Genomic DNA, 26,661 nt, shown 5'->3' with positions numbered 1-26,661 from the left:
TTACATGAGGTCACTCAGTACTATTTTCGCCCAACTGCGTTTAACTACAGCGGTTTAGTGGGTTTTGGTGCATGTGCCTTAGCATTGTTACGGTTGATTGCTTTCAAATAGCCAATCGCCATAGTGGATGCTTTTTCCCCTGCCCAGGCTAAGCCAGCATTCCAAAATCTAGCTCGGCCTAGGCTAACTACTGTATTTGCTCTCAGATTGCAGGTCATCCACTTTAACTTATTTACAGGCTTACAGCACCAAAAAGAAAAACAAAAGGAAAAAAGGCCACTGGTGTTAGTTTCGCTTTCGTGATTGTTCTGTTTACATACATAACATAGTACTAAAGTAGAACATTGGAATTTGGGGTTTCTAATCTGATTCTTTGCTTGTCTGCAAATTCCAAAAAGGAATTTCAGAAAAGATAACCCTACCAGAGAGAAAAGAATCATCCCTCCTAACGTCTTAATCTTTCTTTACTTTCTGCAAAAATGGGTTCTCCTCGCCTCTGTTTCTTAAGTCCATCAATACTCTTAACAACTACTTCTATGCTTAAGAAATTTTATAGGGATTCAATCCATTTAGTTGTTTTTGTAAAATGGCGAGTACTAGTGGTACGAAGAATGAAATGCCACCTAGAAACTTATCTAGAAGGATGACTAGGTCAGCTACAATGTTAGATGTACCTGAAGATGATACTGCTGCTGTAGATAGTGAGCTTGTTCCATCTTCACTTGCTTCTATTGTTCCAATTCTTCGTGTTGCTAATGAGATTGAACCTGAAAACCCTAGGGTTGCTTATCTCTGTAAGGATTAACCTTGATCACATTTATTCATATTTATTCTGTCTCTTTAATTAGGTAAAATATTGCACTAGTTTTAATACTTGTAGGGATAATGTTTCATATATTTAATAAGTTTTTCACAAATGCGTAGTTCTACATTGAGTAGATAGGCTGATTTGCTATTCAAATAAACTTTTGTGTTTAAGTAACATCTACACCAGTGTTGTTTATGCAGTTCCTTTCGTTTTTATTTTTTCTTCTTCTTCAATCATGAAAATTAACTCATTTTCCACTCTTCTTGAAATAGGTCGCTTCCATGCGTTTGAGAAGGCGCATAAGTTGGATCCTAAGTCCAGTGGACGAGGAGTTCGTCAGTTCAAAACTTATTTGTTGCACAGGCTCGAAAAGGTTGTTTGGATGGCCTTCATCATTTCATTGCTCACCATTGTTAGCGTTTTCCTTTGGAAGGGGTCCTTTTGTTAATTTCTCATTTATTAGGAAATATTTTCCTTCATGGCATTGATTTGTTTACTATGTATAGTCCTCTAGTCCTTTACTTGTGCTGATTACTAATATTAACTGAAGTGTACGTGGAATATAGAGTGACTCTGATTTGATTAGGTAAAATTTAATCAGTAGACATGAAAAGCGTTGGAAAATTGTGTCATAGGAGGAAAAATTTCTTACGAGTTTAAGGGAAAGGAGATGCTTTTATTCTAATCGTAAGATTATCACTGCTAGGCGGTCTTTGAACTTCAAAATTTAACATCGACTTGCAGCTGAAACATAAGTGCTTCTTATGCTTCTGACCTGGATTTCTGCTGAGAAAACTAGTGCAAAGATTGTAAGAGGTTTAGTATGTGTCTTGTAACATAGATGAAATGGCATTGACATCTTTGTAACCCGAGAACCCTTCATAAAACGGATTATGAAGTGATGAAAAGTAGTAATGGTAAATCATAGAAAGTAAAGGCAGTATTCTCTGTACAATTTTACGAGACTAAGCTAGGAGGAATGAAGCAAGTTTTCTTACTTATTTGAATAATCTTTTAGTAGGTTGTCATTTTTGAACTGTGCATCGAGCTAACCTAGAATTATTTGATTATAGTTCGTCGTGATAGCTTCTGAACTGAACATATGCAATGCTCTTTCCTGTGTCAGGAAGAACTGGAAACACAACCTCAACTTGCAAAAAGTGATCCAAGGGAAATCCAGAGGTTTTATCAGAAATTCTATGAGGAACATATTAAAGATGGCATTCATAAAAGAAAACCGTGAGATTTTACTTCAAAGCTATTTGCTTGCTCAAGTTCTGATTAAGATTACATGAGTCATATACAATGTTTAATTGTTTTCAATACTTAGGGAGGAGATGGCAAAGCTCTATCAGATTGCTTCAGTATTGTATGATGTACTGAGAACTGTAGTACCTTCTGATAAAGTTGATGATGAGGTTTGATTTTTCTACAAATTTTTAGGTTTTCTGACATTGAGGTTTTATATAAAAAACTGTGAATGATTAGTGGATGCTTTATAAATCAGGTAACTAGATATGCTAGAGAAGTTGAGAGGATAAAGGAGCATTACGCACACTATAATATCCTCCCACTAGATGCATTAGGCCCCCCTCCACCAATTATGGAGCTTCCTGAGGTTGGATGAGTATTACACCTTTCATCTATTTTTACTTATGGGTTATGATTTTTTTTCTTCAACTTTCTTGTTTGATTATGTTAAGATCCCTATTCTTTTTTTTTTTTAAATGACTAGATAAAAGCAGCACTTCATGCTCTCCGCAAGGTTGATAATCTACCTAAGCACAGATTGCACTCCACCGTGGATGCTTTGCATGAGGAGGGAGATAAATCCACTCGTGATGTACTTGACTGGCTTTGGTCAGTGTTTGGGTTCCAGGTAGTTTTCAACTTCTGCATATATGTACAGATTGATGTCTTCCACTGACTTGTTTGATTCTGGAAACTTAATCACCCTAAAGCTCATATTTAGTGCCTTCAAGTTACATATCTTTATTTTTCTGAACATCGATCTTAAACAGTGAATATTAGATATCCTTGGAAAGATCCATAACCAATCCGTCGGCTAAAAAAAATTGTGCATATTTTCCTAGCGTCCAAAAGAATGCAGTAGATCAGGTTCTTTTGGTCGGACCAATTTATATCCAAGGTTTCATTTGATCAAGATTTCATAGGCAGGCCGACTATTTTATAGTGCACCTCACCACATATGAAAGAACTTCTTAGCTTTAACGGCAATTGACAATGGTAGGAAATATTTAAATAAACTCAGGGATGTTTCTCCATTTGACATGTAGAAGGACTCTAACTTTCCGTCTTATTAATCCCTTTGCTATGAAGAAAGGAAATGTTGCAAATCAAAGGGAGCACCTAATCTTGCTACTCGCAAATATTGACATAAGGAATAAGCCCCCTGAAAACTATGTACAGGTATACATTTTCCTTTTCCAGTTTGCAGGTGCTCAATTCGTCCTATTTGAAACTTAATTTCATGTAATGACATTCAATTAAAGAAGATTGACATAATTCTATTGTTTCAGCTGGAAAGTTACACTGTCAAGCATCTGATGGATAAAATCTTCAAGAATTACCGTTCTTGGTGTAACTATTTGCATCGTGGATCAAACCTAAAGTAAGTCAAACTTTCTGAACAGGGATTATAAACTGAAGCCCTCATATCAGGGACTGAATTCAATATACTTACTATTCATTTTTATCCTACATCCTGGGTTCAATGCTATCTTCATCCTTTCACAATTTTTGTTGTCATTTTTTTTTTCTTTGCAGGTTTCCAATTAATGTTGATAGGCAACAGTTGGAGCTTCTCTATATTGGTCTCTATCTTCTTATCTGGGGTGAAGCTTCAAATGTTCGATTCATGCCGGAATGTATCTGCTATATCTTCCATAATGTATGTTCCCTATTACGTAAACCCCATGACTTTTCTTTTTTATTTCATAACATACATGGTGCATATATGCATGAGAGATAGATGATACACTCCTTTAGGATGTATTTGTTGGAACTCATACTTTATGCTTAAACATGATTATATATAACTCATGCGCTGAAATCAAGTATTAACCCTACTAATTACATGCTCTACAACATCTGAAATGGGTATACAAATCAATCATTTCTTCCTATTATTAGCTGAACATAATCTCTATTAATAGCACTATCAACACTTGGTTATTTCTGAATTGTTTAACATCAATAAGAGAAGAACAACAACATCATGCAAGCACTATAAAAGTTCAGTAGAAATAAAACAAAACATCACAAATCAGAATAGATTCAATGACTTAGCTTCTACTTCTTAGTCATCACTTTGGTAGCTATCTGTCATCCGACCTGTCCATCATTAGTTGGATGACACCTCCTAGGTGAGTCATGCTTAGTTAACATGACACCTAAGCCAACCTAAGCTAATCTTAATTCCTTGTTATAACTCTAACTTATTGTCCTTTCTCTGGCATATACTTGATCCAGTTTAGGTTACAAATCACAGATTAACTTAAGCAACCTATTTTGTTGCTAAACCAACATGAAGTCTAACAGTATTCACTAAATTCCAATTTTTTCGTACTGTGGTTGTCTATTTCCTGGAACATAGAGTTTATAAAATGCTGTATTCATGTTGATGATCTTTTTATTTACATCCTACTCAGATCTATATTGGAATTCTGTAACAATTGTTTGTAAAAAAAATAATGTTGTGCTTTTTTCCGTGCATTTCTGTCAATAAGATGGCAAATGAGCTATATGGAATTATGTATGGCAATGTTCAAACTGTCAGTGGGCAAACTGTCCAAACAGCATATAATGGTGAAGAATCATTTCTACGGGAGGTTATAACTCCTATTTATCAGGTCATGCGCAAGGTGAACTATTTTTTGATGTTTGTCTCATAGTCTCCAATTCATTAATCAGTTCATGATCCTCCACTAGTTTATTTCTGAGAAATTCTCCTTTATTTGGTCTGAAAAGGAAGCTCGGAGAAACAAGGGGGGCACGAATAGCCATTCAAAATGGAGAAACTATGATGATCTGAATGAATATTTCTGGTATGGTTTGTACTTGGAATAATTTCTATCTAGTTGTAACTGGTGTTACTTTGGCTATGAAAATAACTGCCAGTTGTGATTTTCTTCCTCTTTCAGGTCAGACAAATGCTTTAAGCTAGGGTGGCCGATGGACCATGCGGCAGATTTTTTTGTGCATACAGAAGAGATACCTCCTGCAAACGAGGTTTCTCATCATTTTATTTTGTTTGATAAAGTACTATATATTCATATATCTGATATGCATGTGAGACAGGAGAACAGCACTAAATTTTGCATGTACCAGGTTCAGGATTAACAAAACTTGATACACATGAACTCTTTGGTAGTAATATTGATGTACATGCTACTCAAAGGGTGTAGCAGCTGTTCATCTTTAAGTTTTGTCTGAATGTCCTAAATTTCCTACATTTTCCCACTCTTTGCAGCGTCCGAACCAAGTTGTTGCCGGAAAAAGAAAACCCAAGACAAATTTTGTTGAAATACGTACATTTTGGCACCTTTTCAGAAGTTTCGACCGGATGTGGATATTCTTTATACTAGCGTTCCAGGTACACTATTTACTATGACTGTAGCTGGTAGAAGAACAATTTAAATTTAAGTATATCATCTGTAGTTTTTCTGGTTTTCAGGCTCTGGTTATTGTTGCATGGAGTCCTTCTGGATCTCCTACTGCTTTGTTTGACGGAGACGTATTTAGAAGTGTTGCAAGTATTTTTATTACTTGGGCTTTCCTAATTTTTCTGCAAGGTACAATGTCCTGGTCTTGTTAAACATGTTGTAAGTTAGTATCTCATGTGTTTGGTCTTTGCTTCTGGTATTTGCGGTGTTTATTATACAAATTATTTATTCTCTGAATTTAGCTGCCGCTATGTTGAAACTGGAGTTGCCAAAATCTTACCGGCGTAGTTAGGAATTGTTTTCTTACTTGATTATATATTTCTTTGACGCTGTTTATTTCTTTTGTAGCTACTCTGGACATAATTCTTAGTTTTAAGGCTTGGGGAAGCATGAAATTTACCCAAATCGCTCGGTACCTCTTGAAATTCGCCATTGCTGTTGTATGGCTGATAATCCTGCCATTAACTTATTCTACTACGGTGCACAATCCAACAGGACTAGTCAAATTTTTCAGTGGTTGGGTTGTAAATTGGCAAAACCAGCCACTTTATCATTATGTTATAGCCGTCTACATGATACCCAATATACTGGCAGCATTAATATTTTTGTTACCACCTCTTCGGAGACATATGGAACGTTCAAATTGGCGCATTGTTCGCTTTCTCATGTGGTGGTCCCAGGTAACCATTTTCTCATACCCTTACGTTATTTAATTGGAGTACATAGTTCCCCAATTTCTAGTCTTTGATTTTGCTGTTGACTAAAGTCTTGCAAAAATATTTATTTGTAACAATTTGTCTCTCATCCGACTCCAGCCAAAATTATTTGTTGGAAGAGGAATGCATGAAGATATGTTCTCACTTCTCAAGTAAGCAAAAATGTATTTGTAGCGTTTTCTTTTTGAGGTGTTATTCTTTTCTCTAAAAGAAGTATATTCCCTGCTCTCTCTAGGTATACTTTGTTTTGGATCCTGTTGCTGATAAGCAAATTGGCGTTCAGCTACTACGTTGAGGTGAAGTTGCTCTCTTTTACAGTTTAAAATGTTAATCACTTCAAAACAGAAGATCTGAATGTCTATATTAACTGCCAATCAGACAATGCTGAACAACTATTATAGAAGAACACACTGGATTAAATCACCTAAGAATCTTTAACACATGAGGATCTGTGATCCCGTGTCTATATATTTAGCTTTCTTGATGTAATTGTTAATCTATGAAGGGCCAATGCCTAGTGAGCATTGGCATTCCCAATCACCATGTCCATGCTTATTTCATTGAGCATGCTATAGAAACAGTTATGATTTTTGTTGTTGTTTTCATATTTTATCCTGAGTAGTATGCTGTTGTTATTGGGAAAAGCAGAAGGTACTTCCAAGATCTAATTTTTCATTTGCTCCGCGTAGATATTGCCATTAATTGAGCCGACAAAGCTAATAATGGGCCTGAGAGTTGGTAACTGGGAATGGCATGAGTTTTTCCCCAATGGTATAATTCTTTTATATTTTGGTGACAACTGTGTTTTTCTAGCTCTAGCTGACTTGCTCTAATTTGATATACTTAAAACATTGCAGTAAAACATAATATTGGTGTTATTATCTCCATATGGGCACCAATTGTCCTGGTAAGTCAACTCTTAATATAACATCCAAGTTAGAATGCTGATTTCATAAATCTGATTTTCAATCTCTTGTTGTTTGCAAATAGGTATATTTCATGGATGTGCAGATATGGTATGCTATATTTTCTACCATATGCGGTGGCATTCATGGAGCGTTCAACCACCTGGGCGAGGTTAGTGGATACTTTTCTTGTTCATGAGTATATGTTACAAGAAAATGAAGCAGGAAGGAGCTCTTATACTGCTATGCTGGCTGTCAATTAAATTCATGTTTTCTTATGTTCTTTAGATACGGACCCTCGGGATGCTGCGGTCCAGATTCGATGCAGTTCCTATAGCTTTCAGTGAACGACTTGTGCCATCCATAAAAGAAGATTCCAAAAAAAACCACATGGCAAGTAGTCTGTATATGTTATATCTTGAAGTGGTAATTTAACTATGACGTGTGTCCCTTGTATATGTTTGCTGGTATCCATATGTTTGCTAACCTACTAAATGCGTCCAGATCAGCGATTCAGCATTTAAGAGTTAACTCCTCTTTATTGAGAATTGTGCTCTAATATTTCTGACCCTCTGTGGTGTGTCTATTGTGGCATTTATCACTGCGGGTTTAGCTTTATAACGGTAATGTAGGTGGAAATAGTAATTCTTATGATTAAGCATATTCTAATGACAGGATGGGACATGGGAACGAAAGAACATTGCGAAATTTTCTCAGGTGTGGAATGAGTTCATCAATTGTATGCGAACTGAGGACTTAATAAGCAATAGGTGTGCGGACTTTACCTTTGCCAAACAATTGAATATATAGCATTATAGCTATATTCTTCCTCTTACTTTCTTTTCATTATCCAGGGAGAGGGATCTGTTGCTAGTACCATATTCTTCTAGTGATGTCAATGTTGTCCAATGGCCTCCTTTCCTGTTGGCTAGTAAGGTAAATCTGATGCGTGGCTTCTGATGCGAAGCGGAATGTAAATGATCGAACCAAGCGAAATTGATAAGCTGTGTTGATAAAAGGATTGATAAACAATCTCCCCAGTTAGTTTCTTCTACTGTTTGTTCAAAGAAGAATAAAAAATGGAGATTCTTCTCTTATAACTCGAAATTTCTACTCAATACTTGAAATTACAAGATACTAAGAGACATCTAGTTGAGTCTCTAGAATTAGATGATTCTAATTCCACCTGAAGGATACATGTAGGATTGAAGGAAGAGAAACTCATTCTCATTCTTCTTTATACAAAATTTGAAAGTGTAGCAAGAAATCCCTGGATTCTAAGTTAGCTTCTAATTTATACCAATATCCGGGGAATTCGATATTTTGTGATTATTTTGCAAATGGGGTGTAAGCTGTATTTTTAATATTGATTTGGGACATCCACAATGCATCAGTTTGTCACTTTCCTATCCGTCTGAATTCATACTGTATCTATATTGTCCTTGACCTTCTAATCTCGTTCTTTTCAATTTTTTTATTTGATAGATCCCTATAGCATTGGACATGGCAAAAGATTTCAAGGGTAAAGACGACGCGTACTTGTTCAAAAAGATCAAGAATGATCCTTACATGATCTCAGCTGTGATTGAATGCTATGAAACATTAAGAGATATATTATATAGCCTTCTGGATGATGATGATGATAAACAGTAAGTGAAATAGATGTTCTTTGATTTCACCATTAATATTTTTATAGTAAGCTCTTACGCTTTCTTAAATACTCGGAGTCTCTTATTCCAAGTTCTGTATTTAACTAAACCTGATGAAGTTTCTATTTTGTGCCTTGTTTTTCAGGATAATTAGGAAAATATGTCATGAAATAGATGATAGTATAATGAATCGTGGATTCTTGAGTAACTTCCGTATGAGTGAGCTGCCACTACTCAACAATAAGTTGGAGAAACTTCTAAACCTTTTGGTAAGCCCACCTCAGCTCCTATTTCTTAAATGTATAACACTGACCTGAGGGTTCAGTTGCACATGACCGTTTGTTGAAGTTAGATCAACTAAATGTGGTTGATCTTTTAAAGTTGACAACTGGGGCTCTTAGTGTTTGTTAATAGTTATCTATGTTACTAAAGAGCTAATGTTAACAGAAAGACGATGAAGATGAGTCGTACAAGGCACAAATTGTCAATGTACTTCAGGATATTATGGAGATCATTACTCAAGATGTGATGACAAAAGGACACATGTAAGATCATGGTTATTTTCTACTCACATACTCCTGTTAGGATGACCCGCATATGCCATAATATTTTATTTTATTCTTTGTAGAATTCTTGAATCGCACAAGAAAGATCATCACGTGGAAAGGAAAGAACAGAAGTTTCAAAAGTTAAATCTGAACCTTATGCGAAACAGATCTTGGATGGAGAAGGTACCACAGTTTTCATGGGTAAAACTGAACTATCATGTGCCGCCATACAGCATGTGACTTTTCTTTTACATAATTTTTCACACAGGTTGTTCGGCTTCATTTGCTTTTGACCGTCAAGGAATCTGCAATTAACGTGCCAATGAATCTAGAAGCCCGTCGCCGCATCACCTTCTTCACTAACTCCTTGTTTATGAGCATGCCAAGTGCTCCGAAAGTCCGTAACATGCTATCTTTCAGGTTAGATTCTCAATGAAAAGCCTCTTCTTTTTCTTACAGCAAATATTGTTTCTTTGTCTTGAAATTGTTTTTTAGGTGTGTATATGGAATGGGGATAATTTGGTTGCCTCACTGCCATCATGTATATTACATTATTACCGAATCCATTAATTTGCAGTGTTTTGACTCCCTACTATAAGGAAGATGTTCTCTATTCCGAGGAGGAGCTAAACAAAGAAAATGAGGATGGAATCTCAATTTTGTTTTACTTACAGAAAATATATCCCGGTAAGTGTTTTGGTTGTGAATGTATTTCAGTTATGCTGTGTGCTCCTCCTGGGTTGAAACTAACATAAACTTCATCAATTATTCCCATGACTATAAAAAGATGAGTGGAACAATTTCTGGGAGCGTATAAATGATCCAAAAAATGTAAACCCGGCGAAAGATAAAACAGATTTAGTTCGTCAGTGGGTATCTTATAGAGGACAGACACTTTTTAGAACAGGTGAACAACATAGAACATTTATTTCTTATTTTGACCATAATCATTCTATGTTAATTTATCTTACCCAGTTTTCTTTTGCTGCATTGTAACAGTGAGAGGAATGATGTATTATAGGCAGGCATTAGAACTTCAATGCTTCCTAGACATGGCTGAAGATCCTGGTATGAGGTTTTATCGCAGTTTGGACAGTTGAACAATTCATATTTTATGTTCATGAATATTACAGTTACCAATAGAGAATAATTTGATTATCTCTTTGCAGCCATTTTTGGTGGTTATCGAGCAGACAGTCTACACTATCAGGATCAGATGGCTTTTGCTGCTCGTTCACAAGCTGTGGCCGACATGAAGTTCACATATGTGGTTTCTTGCCAAGTCTATGGCGCCCAGAAGAAATCCAGTGAAGCTAGGGATAGGAGTTGTTACCAAAACATCCTTAATCTCATGCTAATGTAAGTAAAATACTCTTTACTGGTTTCTTATGAGTTATGGAGTATATTCTTTGGAAAAACGTCTACTATCATTGGTTGAATGTCTACGCATCTGTTGTACACTCAAACACCACAATGATGTGCAGGTATCCATCACTTCGTGTTGCATATATAGATGAGAGAGAGGAGACGGTGGCTGGAAAGTCAGAAAAGGTTTACTACTCAGTTCTTGTCAAAGGAGGAGACAAGTTGGATGAAGTATGAATTAATACTTCGTAACCATTGTAAATGTTTTGGTGGACATACTATTAAATTTGAATTATTTTCGGTGCGTAGGAAATATACCGCGTCAAACTTCCAGGTCCTCCGACAGATATTGGTGAAGGAAAACCTGAAAATCAAAATCATGCATTAATATTCACCCGTGGTGAAGCACTTCAGACAATAGATATGAATCAGGTAATTCTTGAAGTACTATATAGGTTACTTAAGAAAAATGTTTATATATATGAAAGGCACATGATTTGTTTTTCATGCATTCCTTGTGCTCTGTTTTCAGGATAATTACCTTGAAGAAGCTTTCAAAATGAGGAATGTTTTGGAAGAGCTTCTAAAAACTCGTCGAGCAGATCGAAAACCTACAATTTTGGGTCTCCGAGAGCACATCTTCACTGGAAGGCTAGTTTTAGCATCTCCCTAAATATCAATTTTTAAAGCTTTGATTAATTCATGGCTTAGTCCTGGGAAAAAACTTTATGCATGTCCGTTTTTGACAGCTTCACTGATGTGTTGGATATGCTAACATAAGTTCATATGCATTTCTTATCGATTGCAGTGTTTCATCACTCGCTTGGTTCATGTCTAATCAAGAGACCAGTTTTGTCACTATTGGGCAACGAATCTTGGCATACCCCTTGAGGTACGGAGATTTTCTTGAACCTACAAATAAGAAGATAAGTATGCTTAATTGATGATGCAGTTCTTCTACCGTCATTTCTACAACTGATGTTTTTAGAATAAGCTAAAATAAAAATAGCTTGAATTAATAGTGTTCGTTGATAAATTATTCTAGTGAGATTTAGACAGTCATTTAAAAAATGTGGTCTCAAAGTGCGCTTTTTTGCACCTCTCCCCCAGAATGTCTTGATACTCACGCCTTGCTTATAGGTTTTGTCTGTCAGTCTAACCCCCAAAACAGGCCCTAGACGTCTGTTGGACTCTTTTTGTAGCCTAATATATACAGTAATAAGAATCCTTCATTAACTCATTCAGCCAACTGTTTAAGATGTTTCCCTCTTCTCCTTTAATCTTTTACTACTTCTTCTTTCTCTTCTTCTTCTGTTCTATTCTGATGTAATGGCTAGCCAACCTAAACAAAAAAAAGACCCAGCATGGAAATATGCCAATCAAGTTGAAGGTCCATTTATAGATTTCTAAGTATTTATTTATATATTTTGCGGGGCAACGCTTCGACAAGCATTGGATTTTGAATCATCTCGATAGAGCGTTCCAACTTGCTACATGACATACAAACAATAGCTGATATTGTCTCCTCTCTCTTTTGCCCCTGGCCCCCACATAATACTCAATCAGTGGTTTTCATAAAAGCCTGAATGCATCTCAAACACTGTAGATGCATATATTTGATATAAATCAACAATAAATAAGAACTGATATTCTCTTGCTACCGTCAGAGTTCGCTTCCATTACGGTCATCCTGATATCTTCGACAGACTCTTTCATCTGACAAGGGGAGGCATTAGCAAAGCTTCCAAAACAATAAACCTGAGTGAAGATATATTTTCAGGTAAAATCCCAGCAATAGCTGAAGTATTTAGATTTGCACGACTTATCAGACGGATAATCTTCAAAACATTTACAGGGTACAATTCCACCCTACGAGGAGGATATGTAACTCATCATGAATATATTCAAGTGGGAAAAGGACGTGATGTCGGAATGAATCAAATATCACAATTTGAGGCTAAGGTAGCTAATGGAAATGGAGAGCAGACACTGAGTCGTGATGTTTATCGTCTAGGACGGCGCTTTGACTTTTTCAGGATGTTATCATTTTACTTTACCACAGTGGGTTTCTACTTCAGCAGCATGGTATGGCATTACACTCATCTTCTAAAGCTTACGTTTTTGTTTTTGTTATCTTGTTACTTGATCTTGATCTGCCAGTCTGATGTCTGTTTGAAAAATAAGAAGGGTTAATGAAGAGGAAGGATAACTCTTTTCAGTCTCTTAATTAAATAACATCACTAGTGACACCCCTGATGTGGTAGCATCCTGGAGCGTCCCACTCAAGATTTTGTCTTGAGTGTGTCTGTTGAGATGCGGCCAGCCCTAGTAGGCAGAAGTAATGAAAGACATTACATGTTACAAAATTTTAAAGGATGAGAGTCTCACATGAGCCTACTAATTTGTTTCAGGTCACTGTGCTTACTGTGTATGTATTCTTATATGGGCGACTTTACTTAGTTCTGAGTGGTTTGGAGAGAGCAATTCTTGAGGACCCAAGCATCCGGCAGAGTAAATCTCTTGAAACAGCTTTGGCTACACAGTCGGTGTTTCAGCTTGGGTTAATTTTGGTCCTTCCGATGGTGATGGAAATTGGTCTAGAAAGAGGGTTTCGAACCGCCGTGGTTGATTTTATAGTTATGCAATTACAACTAGCATCAGTCTTCTTCACGTTCCAACTTGGTACAAAAGCGCATTATTTCGGTAGGACAATATTGCATGGAGGAGCAAAATATAGAGCTACTGGTCGTGGATTCGTTGTGTTCCATGCAAAATTTGCCGATAATTACAGATTTTACTCACGAAGTCATTTTGTAAAAGGGTTGGAGATGATGATACTGTTGGTCGTGTATGAAGCGTATGGAAGATCTTACCGAAGTTCAAATTTGTATCTGTTTGTCACATTTTCCATGTGGTTCTTGGTTGCTTCTTGGTTGTTTGCACCTTCAATATTCAATCCATCTGGATTTGAGTGGCAGAAGACGGTGGATGACTGGACAGATTGGAAAAGGTGGATGGGAAATCGTGGGGGTATCGGTATCCAGCCAGATAGAAGTTGGGAATCATGGTGGGATGCTGAACAAGATCACCTTAAACACACTGATATTAGGGGTCGTATACTTGAAATTATCCTAGCATCTCGCTTTTTTCTGTACCAATATGGTATCGTTTACCACCTCAATATAGCTCACCATAGCAAGAATATTCTGGTATGATTTCCTAAAATTGAAATTGATTCTTGTCAGTACACTATATTCTTCTTTTTTGTCAAACTATTTCTTTCAAAGACCTTTTCTAACTCCCACTCATCATATTTTCCTGCCAAGTTAGGCATATGGGCTCTCTTGGCTGGTTATGGCAACGGTTTTGTTGGTTTTGAAGGTATGTTTATTGAATTTAATCAATTTATTGTGAAATTTGCTGGATTATTTTATCACATGATTTGAATTTCTAGGGTGGGGTTTCCTACCAGAAAATCAGATTATGGGGCATTATTAAAGAACAGAAATCAACTAATGCATGTTCAACTTGTTCCACTTAGTATCCTGTTTGCTTGTCTACTTCAACTAATGCATGCTCAATTTGTCCCACAGATGGTATCAATGGGTAGACGAAGATTTGGGACCGACTTCCAACTCATGTTTAGAATTCTGAAAGGACTTTTATTCCTTGGCCTGGTATCAGTCATGACCGTCTTATTCGTAGTTTGTGGTCTCACCGTATCTGATGTGTTCGCTGGCATGCTTGGATTCTTGCCTACTGGGTGGGCCCTTCTTCTGGTAAACTCTTCCTCTTAGCTGTATCTTTTCCTTAAATGAATGAAATAGGATAGGACTCATGAAATCATAAGCATTTTAAACTTCAGCATACATGAGTAGAAGATGACTTTGGTGAATCTAATTTTGTCAATTGGGTGAACATTAACCTCATTTCTGGTGCTGAGCGAGCTACAAATGCAAAGTGTGATTATAGCACTTACTGTTGAAGATAAATTACCCAGTCGTGACAATCTAAACAACCAAGTGGTGGCAGTTTGATGTCTTTTTTTCACCTTTGCTCACCAATTGACACAGAGAACACACTTCGAACTATGGATACTACGGCACGTACTTAGTAGAAAAATATACTAAATTGATGATAAACTCTGATGTTCGCCTTTCCAGATTGGCCAAGCATGCAGACCCTTCTTAAAGCATATAGGGTTCTGGGACTCCATAAAGGAACTAGCAAGAGCATACGAATACGTTATGGGGATGGTAGTTTTCATGCCCGTCGTCATATTGTCTTGGTTTCCGTTTGTTTCAGAATTTCAAACGCGATTATTGTTTAACCAAGCATTCAGCAGAGGTCTTCAAATATCAATGATTCTTGCAGGAAGGAAAGACAGAACTGCATCTTCTAATTGAGATCTAAAATTAATTCATTCACTTTCCTTGCTCAGAATTGTACCATATTTTGTTCTATTTTATATATCTTTGTAGTGATAGAATTTTAGTTACTCTTAGAATAAAAAGGGCGTTCCTTTATATACCCTAGAAATTACTATAGTAACCCATTAGCTGGTTATAATTTTTTCTTTTTCTTTTTTGAACGTATCAACTAGCTTAAATTAACCTGGCATTTTTAGGGGCGACCCCAAAAGAATTAGGGGCGACTTTTTTATTCCCAACTCATAGACAACGTTATGGGATGTCCAAATTTGCGGAGATTATCATTGTATCCTCATACAATCGGTAGCTACGGTAGTGGTAGCAATCGGTAGATAGGTGAAGGTCATAAATAACTTCATAACCTACCGATTATTCTAGTTCCCAAATTCGAAAAAATTGAAATTTCGACAAAAACAAAATTTGGGGCATCTGAATAATCGGAAGTTATTTAACATCCGATTATAGTAGTTCCTAAATTCCAAAAATCGGTGATTTCGGCGAAGAAGAAATTTGGGGCAACTTTATAATCGGACGTCATATTAACTTACTTACCTACCGATTGTTAAAGTATAGAAATAAAAAATCTTTAGAATTTTGTCATGTAATCGGACGTTAAAAAAATGCCTAAACTCACGATTATTATTTTCGAGAAATTCAGTTTTTTTAGAATTTTGAATAACTGTAATTTGGGGCTACTTATAACCGGTAGCTAATGAGATGTTATCAGCTACCAATTAATAACCGTTTGACCTACAAAACCAATGTCAACCTAAATTCATTTCATTTCTTTTCAACTTCAACTCCTTTTCTCCTCTTCCCATCCGATTGCAGAGAGGAAAACTTCCCCCTCGTTGAACTCCGCTTCAATACATCGTTATCATTAATCGTCGAATCGAATCATCGTTAATTATTCTCTATAAAGGTGAAAGATAAGGAACGTAAGAAAGCTCGAACCAAAAACGTAGTGCGCGGTGTGGATCCAAATATTGGACTGCATGCCCGTAATAAAGAGATTGTAACTGAAGAACGCGAAGAACACGAAGAAAATGAAGATGATGATGTCCCTGATGTAGGCGATACTGATTAGGTAACTTGAAATGGCGCCGATTAGGTAAGATTCTACCATTAATTTGGTTTATATTGCTTCAATTCGACAAATCAATGATTTTTTTTAAGGGTTTTCAGTTATTACCCAGATTCGTTAGGTAGGTTATTGTTTTAAACTTCCGATTGTGGTCGAATTCTTCATTTCACAAGAACATTTGTCATATTCGGGTGGTAAATATTTAGGTTGCCTACCGATTGTAGAACGTTTTTCATTACTGAGGCCTAAATCGATCATAATCGGAAGTTAATTGTGTTTTTGCCTTTCGATTGTGATGCATTCGGAAGGGTATACTTTTTCTGCCTTTCGATTATTCGTATTCGGAAGATTATGTTGAAATTTAGCATCCGATTATTGTGTGTAGATAAACATATTCGAAAACTAAAAAATTTCTTTTGCTTCCGATCATCCGCATTCGGTAGCTTTTGGTGAACTGAAACGTTCGATTATGCATAATCGGAGGCTAATGGTTAACTCAACCAACCGAATATGTATATTCGGAAACGTTGGTTTTAGATTAACTTCCGATTATATAGTTTACTAACCTGTTGTACTTTCTTTTGTTGTTTAGGGATAGGCGAGGTAAAAAAGTCGAAGATGCAACTATCTCAGCTAGTGCAAGGAAGGAAAGGCGTCAGAACCTGATAGCTAGTGCAAGGAGAGCTAGGACTGTTAAATCCGCTTCAAGTGCTCAAGATGGAACTCAACAAGCAAGTCAAGAAGGTGTTCAACCAAGTGCCCCTCAATCAGAACCGGTTCAAGAAGGTGTTCAATCAAGTGCCTCTCAATCACAACCAGTTCAAGAAGGTGTTCAACCAAGTGTTCCACAATCACAAGCAGGAATTCAACTAGAAGCACCCGAAGATAGAGTACCAGAAGTAGGACAACCTAGTGGTGCGCAAGAAGAAGGAGAAGCCGAAAAGAAAAATCCTCCTCAAAAGAAAGCGCAACACCTTGTACCACAAAGACTGAAGGTGCAGGATATTCTAGAAGGTGTAATCCTTGGGCTGCCAGAGGATGTAGGACAATTGTTATTTGGATACAAAGACTCCTGGGCCAAAGAAATATATGAAACCGAGGTAACAATCGTATCCATTTTATTTACCTATTATCTTTTTCTTTGTAATAGTTTTAAGGGTTATAGTTTTAGGTTATTCTAATTTTTTTTTAACTTGTCATGTGTTTAATAGTATCATTCTGATGCGGTTCGTATAGTCAAACCGACCGACGTACCAACTAAAATGCTGGATTGGCCTTTGAAGGATGAATGTGAAAGGTTCAAGACAATTATTGCAAATTCGGGGTTGGCTGATGCTGCCGAGAACTCTATGTTGGAACATGACCGGGTGGCTATATCGGCGTTTGTGGAGAGACTTTATCCTGAGACCGACACCTTCCATATGCCGTTTAGGGAGATGACGATTACCCCAGATGATGTTGTGCAGATTTTTGGACTCCCTGTCCATGGCAAAGGTGTTAGGGTTGAATTCACAAAGCAGTTGGAATGGCCCAAACTTTATGATCTAACTAAGAAGTGTTTGGGTTGGGATGAAGAAACATCAACAACTGAGTTCAAAAGATGCATGAAGTATAGAACTAGACAGTTCAACACGGGTACTCTGATGGATATGTTCAAGGGCATCAAGGAAAAAGAAGAGAAAGGAACTTTAACCGATGAGCAAGTCAACCACACGACCACCGCATATCTCCTATGTGTATTGGGATGTGTCATTTTCCCCAATACCAGTGGCAATCGGGTCGACGCCAACCTTTTACAACTTCTGGATCTTCTCAATAAAGTGCATGAGTACTCTTGGGGCACGACATGCCATGCGTGGTTGATGGAAGAGTTGAGAAAGGCGTCGAGGCTTGGAATTAGCCAAGTGGCCGGGAACGTGAGTCTACTACAGGTATTGTTTATTAACTCTACATACTTGGTTATTTTTTTAATTTTTCTACCATTGAAGAATCAGTTTCCTAATACTTGCAAAAATGACAATATAGACATGGATCTACGACCACTTCCCTATCTTGGGATTGGCCATTGAAAACCCGGCAAGGGCGAAAGGTGACCCTAAAGGAACAAAGTACGTCTTCGATGACAACCATTATAGGATAAAGGAGCAGCAGTTGATTCGTTTGAGGGAGATTTTGGATGAACTGAAAGCCCAAGACGTATGCTTTGATCCATACAAGGAAGACCGAGCTAATGGACATATCGCGGGTCGGTCCGATTTGTCCCTTTATTTTGGACCGTCGTGGCACCCCACAGGATATGTGACGCACAATGCCTCAAGGGTGATGAGACAACACAATTATGTACAAGGTATACCAAAGGAGGTAATCCATGGAAATTTCTCTTTGGATCTGGAACAATGCAAGTCTGATAAAGATTTTATCACGGTGTATTACTCGGGTGAACCATCCTGTAAATTCTATTGGGATAGAAGGACAGTTTACTTGATCGACGGTGGAAGTCCAGTCAACCAAGGTTTTGAAACTGCTCCCAACTATATGGATTGGTACCAGAATGTTTCTTATCTTCGTGTAATCTGTGATCTTAAAGCAAAGCCCGCACCATCGTATAAGAGTATCCTCAAAGAGAAACCTCCGGGTTTTGATAGATTGGTACGTATTGTTTTCTTAATTTAGTTTAATATTATGGGTCAAAATAGAGTAATAACCGTTTGATGGTATGCTATGTTTTAAAACAGATGAGCAAGTTCAAGAGTTTGTCCAAATGGTGCACTAATTGCATAAAGGCCGGAGAGCCTGTGCCATTTGAGAAGATAAGAAAACACCAAGAGTTGATTGATAACGTTGAGAATGAAGATTATGCATCTCAGTTCAGGGGAAAAGGAAAGCAACCTACAAAGAAGGTGACCAAAAGAACTCGGGCGTTATCGAGCACTCAAGTTGACGTCCCAAATGATGAAACCAATGATGATGTTGGTCCAAGTCGTAGAGGTAGTAAAGGTCGCAAAGTTAAAGCAAATAGGAACAACTAAACTCTCGGTGTTTTGTTAACTTTATGGATAACTTTGTTTAGTTTATATCGGATTATGTCGTTTTCAAAGTTTGTGTCGGATTATAAGTTGGTACGTTATGTTTATGGTTTTTGAATGGTTCGTTTTATGAATTATGAATGGTTTTATTGCTATCTTTATGCATTTAACGATGACTCGCAAGCGAATCACATGCAGAGATATGAAACTGTTGAATTTTATACAAACAATCAGAAGATTAGTTTATATACGTAGCTCCCGATTCTGGGGATATTGCAATTTTATTGTATGAATCGCGAGCTATTTATATTATGTACCTACCGAATCTGGGGATTTTGCAAAAAAAAATCAGATTCGGAAGATTGTTAATTTCGTTGCCTACCGATTATGCTTTGTGAACAAATAATTTTTGATCTGTAACCAAACCACACCATATTCGGGAACTAAGTTAACTTATTAAATTTCCGATTATTGTCATCGGTAAGGTTAGTTTATATTGTTCCTACGATTATTCTATGTGAAGAAAACTTTGTTTTCTGTATCCAAACAACACCATAATCGAGAACTAACATCATTCCTTAGCTTTCGATTATTACACTCTAAAGTCCTTTGTGTTCTGTAACCAAACAACACCATATTCGGTATCGAAGTTAACTTCTTCAACTTCCGATTATAAAATTCGGTAGGTTTATTTTATATGTTTCCTTCGATTATTCTATGTGAAGAAAACTTTGTTTTCTGTATCCAAACAACACCATAATCGGAAATATATATCATTCCTTGGCTTTCGATTATCACAATTGAAAGTCCTTTTGTTTTTTGTATCCAAACAACATAATATTCGAAAATTAAATTAACTCATAAAGTTTCCGATTATGGTAATCGGGTGCTTATTTAACCAAATAAACTACCGCTTATAGTTAATCGGTAGGCTTTTATATTAATAATCTTCCGATTGCAGCCATTACATAAAGGCCTTAACGTTACAATCACTTTAAAACCACCTAAATACTCTTACAATCACTTAAAAGTATTAAAAAATATCATAACTTCCAGTGACCATAGAAATTGTGCCTCTTGATTTTGTAGCATCCTTCATGTTCAAATCGTTTCCCGTAGAGGTCCATATACCGGTGATCAACAAGATTTCTCTGAAATTACGAATGAGTAACAAGTTAGTACTAACTAATGTTTATGTGAGCCGGAGTTACAAAGATACTTATTCGTTTTTCATACGTCCACCAAGGAAAAGCGTTCCTAACAAATCGTTCCTCATCTTCAAGTTTGTCAATCTCCTTATCGAGCGCATTCTTTCTCATCTTAATGTCATTGGATGATCTTCGAATTCGATTACCATCTAACGCCTCAAATACCATTAAAATACGGTTCCATGGATGCTCTTGGGATTCCGATTTGTGGAGCTTGTGAACACGATCATGAGCAGTTACCACAACATACGCTCTATAAATAGCACAATCTTCTTCTTCGGAAAAAGCAATATCCATGTTTTTGTTTTCAAAATTAGAACTGAAGAGAGGAAAGAGTTTGGTGCAATTGGGTTGATAGATATGAGTTTCTTTATATAGGTTTAGGGACCAACGTCTCTTTTTTCCCCCAAGAACTCCAACGGCTATTTCATAAATTTGGTTTAAACTGCAACGGCTAATTTGACGAAGGTTGAATCTGGGGAAACCAATAACCGGTAGGTGTTTAATTTAGAATATCTACCGATTATGGTAGCTTTCAAAATTTGAATCTGTGGAAACCTATAATCGGAGGCTTTGTAACCTATTGGACTACCGATTTTGGCTACATCCAAAACACAAACCAAATGATTATGGTTGTCAAGGTTGAATCTGGGGCCACTTATAATCGTAGTTTTATAAGTTTGAACATCTACCGATTATGGCATATTTTGAAATTTTGAAAAAAAAGGATTTAAGCAAAAACTCATTTTGGGGCAACCTATAATCGAGAGGTTTTGTAACCTATTTGACCTCCGATTATGGCTACATCCAAAACATAAACCATATGGTTATGGTTGGCTTTGTACCCTCATAGCCTATGTAATTTGGCAAAGGTTGAATCTGGGGCCACTTATAATCGGTAGTTTACAAGTTAGATTAGCTACCGATTATGACAAATTTCAAAATTTATCAAATGTAGGATTTAAGCAAAATTTTATTTTGGGGCAACCCATATTCGGGAGTGTTTGTAACCAATTTATCATCCGATTATGGCTACATCCAAAACACAAAACCAAATGGTTATGGTTGGATGTGTACCCTCAAAACCTATGGAATTTGGCCAAGTTTGAATCTGGGACTACTTATAATCGGTAAGTTTATAAGTTATTTTAGCTACCGATTATAGAATGGCATATTAGCCGAAATATGCACATAATAATCAGAGACTAATTAGTATATATTGACTACCGATTATTGGTTAAATACCGATTGTTGTGTTGGCTACCGATTATATAAGGGGTAGCTTAGATTTACGCTTGGGGTGACCTTTTTTTTTTCCTTTTTGTGTCGCCCCTAAAAATGCCAGGTAAATTAACTTAGAGTGTGTTTACAGTCCTAGGGTATTTCAACCCATTCATGTCATTTGTTACAAAGTTTGCTAAAAAATCTGGGTGGTAGTCGTGCCAAATTCTTGTAGTTGCCGTGTTCGGATTGGTGCTTGACCGCCCGATTTTGCTAGTTTGTCTGCCGCCTGATTGGCCTCCCGAGAGGTGTGAGATATCCGTATGATTGGTATTTGTTGTTGTAGATCCTTTATTTCCGTCAGCATTTCCAGCATGTACCAAGGTGCCGCCTCGTGGTTTTGTAATAGTTGAAACATGGATTTCCGTTGTTTTGCCTAAAGGTATTGCTAGTAATGTTTTTTCGTCGTAGTTCCTGCAAATGGTTCCCGGTCCTGCTGTTCTTGGGTGTCCTTTTGCCGCTCCATCTGTATTAATTTTAGTCCATAGTTCTTGTGGTGCAGTCCAACCAAACCATTATAGTGGTTGATGAATTGTTGTTGGTGGTTGCTCTCGGAGTTGTGTTAGTCCTGGACAGAAAGGAATGAGGTGTTGTTGGGCCTAGATGTATTCTTCAACAATAACTTGGATTGTCTGAGTAATTTGTGCCAGTGATTGTGGTTGATTTTTGTAAATCTTGGAATTTCTGGCTAGCTAAAGATGCCAAATAGTGAATCCGAAGATTGTCTTGGTTGTCTCTGGTATTCTTTTTGCTGTTATGTTATTCATATGTTGTAATGCCTGAGTTTGGTTTTGAGGGTTTTGGTTTGATCGGGTATGATGGTTTGTCATATCTGGTGAATTTTGGATTGTTCTTTGGTTGAGATGTTGTTGACAGTACGGTAGGATGAGATTCCATACCAGTTGTGAGTTAGGGCAAATGAAGGCTATATGTTGTGTTGTTTGTAGTTGGGTTCCGCATGTCGGACATGTATTGGTGATGATGTTGATTGTTGCAAGGGTATTGAAGGTTTGAAGGCCTTCGATGCTGACTTTCCACAAGAAAAGTCTAATTTTTGGTGGACATTTCAGCTGCCAGATGGCTTTGAAATCCACATTGTGGTGTGCGGTGCTGTGTTGGTGGTTTGTGTTGTGAGTAATAAATATGATGGGTATGTAGTGAGTTGTGTGTTGTGGTTGTTTGAAGGTGGTTGTTTGTTGCCGCATTGCTGATGAGCGTATAACTAGATTTTGCCGTATAATGACCTGATTTTGAGAAAGGCCGTATGATGGTATTGGGTTTTGGATTTCTGGGTAAATGTATACTGGTGATGTAGAGTTATGGTGGTGTTGAATATTGAGTGGTTAACATCATGTTTCCATGAGTTTGAACTTGGATCGATTAGGCTTGCCACTGGAATATTTGGTATGGGTGGATGAATGGTGTGGTGTAGTTGGTGTGGAATCCAATTTGAAGGATAAAGGTATCTTGTCCACTGCCTATTTTCGAGAAGATATGTCTCTGCAAATAAAGCACCCATGTTAGCTAAATATTTCCAACTATGACTGGTTGATGATTGAGGCTTTGGGTACAGATGTTGGTTGAAATAAGGTTGTTGATGTAGGTATTTCGCTCTGCATATCGATGAGTATATAAAATCTTCATTACTATGTACTTGCCAAAGCCTTTTTAATAGCAAAGCCTGATTATGGTGCTTACTTTTCCTGATGCCCGCCCTGCCTTCCACTTTTGGTTTGGTGAGTCCATCCCAGCCAATTGGATGGGATTTCCGTGTTTTTGCATCGTTCCCCCAGAAAAAGTTTCATACTATTCTATCCATGTGGTTGTAGACGGATGTTGGTAGGAGCTGAGTATGCATCACTTCTTTTGTTGTAGGTGTAAACGAAGTGTTGATGAGAAGCAGTCTGTCTGCTTGGTTCACACATTTAGTTATCTATCCTTTGGCCTTTCTTTATATTCTTTGTGGTAGTTCCGTCAACATGTGAGAGTTTATTCCTCCATTTTCTAAACTGGACGCCCAAATATTTCAGTGGATGAGGTGTGGCTGGTACCTGAATGGATGCTAGCGAATTCACCTCTGATAATTGTAGCTTTGGATGATGGATGAGATGTGATTTTCCTTTTTTTGATGAGCTGTCCTGTTGAGATCGTGTATGCAGTGATTATATTTTGCAGGGTGGCACAAGATTTCGGGTCTGCTATACAAGTTAGCAGGAAATCGTCTGCATACATGAGATGTAATATGGGCATTGCATTTTTGGATCTTCAAGCCTCTCACTTTTCCTTGCTGTTCTTTGTGTCCAAGGTTGGATGACAAAATTTCTGCACAAAATATGAACAAATGGCGACAAAGGATCACCTTGTCGGATACCCCTTTGTGGTTGGATGAGTCCATGTGAGCTTCCGTTGACATTGATTGAGTAGGTCACTAATGTGATACATGTCATGATGTAGTTGATAAATTTGTTGTGGAAAACCTAGCTTACCAAGGGTTAGTTCGATAAATCCCCAATTTAGGCTATCATATGCCTTCTGGATGTCCATTTTTAGTGCAATTTTCGGATGCTCGCTAGATGGAGTGGTTTGGATATGATGGAAAAACTCAATTGTTATTGCAATATTGTTGTGGATTGCTTGATTGGGAACAAAAGCACTTTGGAAGGGACTTATGAAGAATTGTAGGATGGGTCTGATTCTGTCTACCAAAATATTTGAAATAATTTTGTAAACCACGTTATATTGCCCTATAGATCTGAAGTGTGAAGGCTTGGTTGGGTTCTGGGTTTTTGGTATTAAGGTGATATTGATATGGTTGAATGACTCTTGTAGCTGATTATGTTTAAAAAAAAGTATAAGACCATATCAATAACTTGTGGGCATGTGGTATCCCATAGTAGTTTCAAGAAACATATCCGTCCAGGCCCGGTGCTTTATCGGATCCAACAACATGCATGGCATTTTTGACTTTCTCCGGGGAGACCGGGTGCATTAGTTTTTTTATATTTGCATCAGAAATTCTTGGAGAGATACAGTCGAACATGGTCATGTGGATTGTCATTGGTGGTGCTCGATATTTTTTAGAGAAGTGGTTGACAAGCGTCTTCGCTATTTCTACCGGTGTATCAATCCCCATGTCATCTTCAATTTGAAGTTGATGTATGTAATTAAGCCTTCGATGAATGGTTGCCTGGGTGTGGAAAAAATTGGTGTTTAAATCACCTTGTTGCAACCATTGGACTCGTGCTTTTTGATTCCAGTAGGCCTCATAGCAATGGGTTAGTACAAGATGGGTATTTCTAGCTGTGAGTTCCTGTTATAACCAAAAGGTTAATTGAGGCCCAACTTCCGATGCACAATAATGTTGGGCCTTTGCAATCTGAATTTCTGCTCCTTTGATCGGTGATGGGAGTTGGCCAAATGTGTTTTTGCTCCAAGATTGTAATAATTTGCTCGTGGGTAACATTCTAGCTAGGAGGTTTTGCGTTGGGATCGGATGTTGCACCTGCTGCTAAAAGTTGTTAACCACCTTCGAGAAGTGAGGGTGGAAGAACCACATATGTTCCACTTTAAAAGAGTTCCTTTTTGGTCTTTGAATAGCTTGTTGTTGTAGTAGTAGAGGGGCGTGGTCGGATGCAATCCTTGGTAAGTGAGTTACCAAAGCATGAGGATGCATTTGTAGCCATTGTTGGTTCTCCAGTACTCTTTCTCGCCGTTCTAGAATGAAAAAGGGTTCTATTTTTTTATTTGTTTGTTCGACCAAGTAAAAGGTTCTCCTTAGAATCCCAAATCGATTATACCATTGGAGTTAATCATCTTTTTAAAACATTTTGCTTTTTCGTGTGAAACCCGTCGTCCTCCTTTCTTCTCGTCCTGGTTGATTACCTCATTGTAGTTTCCCATTATAATCCATGGGAGGTTGTAAGCATGTATGAGATAGTTGAAGGTTTTCGAATACCACATCTTGCTAGGGGCTGAGGTGGTCCTTATATTCCCGTGAATGGACAAGGTAATTGTTGGGAAGAAGCAGAGACATACGCGTGAATCATGCTTTGATTTGCAACTAAAATTTGGATCGTAAGGTGTGATGACCACATTAGACAAACACCACCCTTACGTCCATTACATGATATAACAAAACATTCATCAAACCCTAAAGTAGTTTTTAAAACATACATATGAGATTCATTAGCAAGTGTTTCAGACAAGACAAAAAAATCATTGGATGGTGAGTTCTAATGATCTCACGCAGCTTTTGAATTTTCAAGGTGATGTGGATTCCTAGACAATTTCATGCAATGCAATTCATGATTCATGCGAAGATTGGTCAAACCAGTATATTGCGATCCATGCTGGTGGACATTGGCTTCGTTCTCTTCATCCAGTGATAGTTTCCATGTCGGTGTGGTGGTAATTGGGGGTTGTTGTTGCTTGCTTAGTACTGCATCCGAGGCTTCTGCATCATGCTTGTGGCCTTGTGCTGCAGATCAAATTGACCTTTGTTTGCGAGTTCTTGGTGTTGGTACTTCATGTTGTGGCTGTTGCACCTTTGAAGATTGTGGGTTAAAGTAGCCAAACTCAGGAATTTTCTTGTATTTTCAGGTGGTGATGGTGCTGCAAACACTGGAGTTGGAGGAAGGTCTAGATGTTTTGGTGTGCTTTTCCTTTGTTGAGCGCCCTTCCTTGTGGTATGCCATTTTTTTTAGTGACAACAATTGTAATACTCTAATATTCGGCAGTGGTTGGCCGAATGGGATATAAGTAATGGTTTGTACTTTCCTAACATCGAGACCTTTTGAGCACAATTGGCTCCAAAGTTGGCAGAAAAAAGTCAGCAGTTAAGCATGTTCGGGCAGGAGCAATCCAGGGATGGGTGACCTCCCGGGAAGTTGATGCTCGATGACCGCAGCTTCGCCTGTTGAAAACCCCATACTGCCGGATATCTGTAATGGCTAAGTG

At 37.6% G+C, this 26,661-nt stretch overlaps 1 protein-coding gene across 2 annotated transcripts; it reads left to right on the top strand.

Moving 5' to 3' along the window:
- Nucleotides 1-300: 300 nt before the first annotated feature.
- On the top strand, nt 301-15,222 carry LOC113295681 (callose synthase 7-like). 2 transcript variants are annotated; one of them, XM_026544016.1, is made up of 42 exons: nt 302-794; nt 1,081-1,181; nt 1,935-2,047; nt 2,139-2,226; nt 2,316-2,426; nt 2,544-2,687; nt 3,149-3,238; nt 3,349-3,440; nt 3,596-3,719; nt 4,558-4,692; nt 4,799-4,875; nt 4,972-5,059; nt 5,301-5,423; nt 5,505-5,622; nt 5,842-6,173; nt 6,309-6,361; nt 6,445-6,505; nt 6,899-6,980; nt 7,067-7,116; nt 7,200-7,286; nt 7,403-7,507; nt 7,790-7,884; nt 7,969-8,050; nt 8,600-8,763; nt 8,909-9,032; nt 9,211-9,308; nt 9,392-9,494; nt 9,580-9,731; nt 9,889-9,998; nt 10,099-10,218; nt 10,311-10,379; nt 10,481-10,670; nt 10,796-10,907; nt 10,986-11,108; nt 11,209-11,327; nt 11,485-11,568; nt 12,344-12,456; nt 12,532-12,761; nt 13,088-13,885; nt 14,007-14,057; nt 14,270-14,455; nt 14,840-15,222. In XM_026544016.1, exons 1-42 carry the CDS (start codon nt 587-589, stop codon nt 15,080-15,082), a joined length of 5,748 nt encoding a protein of 1,915 aa, XP_026399801.1. In that variant the 5' UTR covers nt 302-586; the 3' UTR covers nt 15,083-15,222. The 2 variants fall into 2 exon arrangements, with proteins under 2 accessions (XP_026399796.1, XP_026399801.1); XM_026544011.1 differs by having other exon boundaries at nt 301-794; nt 12,344-12,761.
- The last annotated feature ends 11,439 nt before the right edge of the window (nt 15,223-26,661 follow it).

Source organism: Papaver somniferum, chromosome 1 (assembly GCF_003573695.1).
Source record: "Papaver somniferum cultivar HN1 chromosome 1, ASM357369v1, whole genome shotgun sequence".
NCBI lineage: Eukaryota > Viridiplantae > Streptophyta > Magnoliopsida > Ranunculales > Papaveraceae > Papaver > Papaver somniferum.
This window is presented reverse-complemented; position numbering and strand designations above follow the sequence as displayed.

Excerpts from the sequence above, each read along its gene's own strand:
- LOC113295681 (XM_026544011.1), top strand. The coding sequence starts at position 587 with ATGGCGAGTACTAGTGGTACGAAGAATGAAATGCCACCTAGAAACTTA. Across the intron at positions 6,981-7,066 it reads GCATGAGTTTTTCCCCAATG|TAAAACATAATATTGGTGTT; the intron begins GTATAATTCTTT and ends AAAACATTGCAG. Across the intron at positions 9,999-10,098 it reads CTTACAGAAAATATATCCCG|ATGAGTGGAACAATTTCTGG; the intron begins GTAAGTGTTTTG and ends GACTATAAAAAG.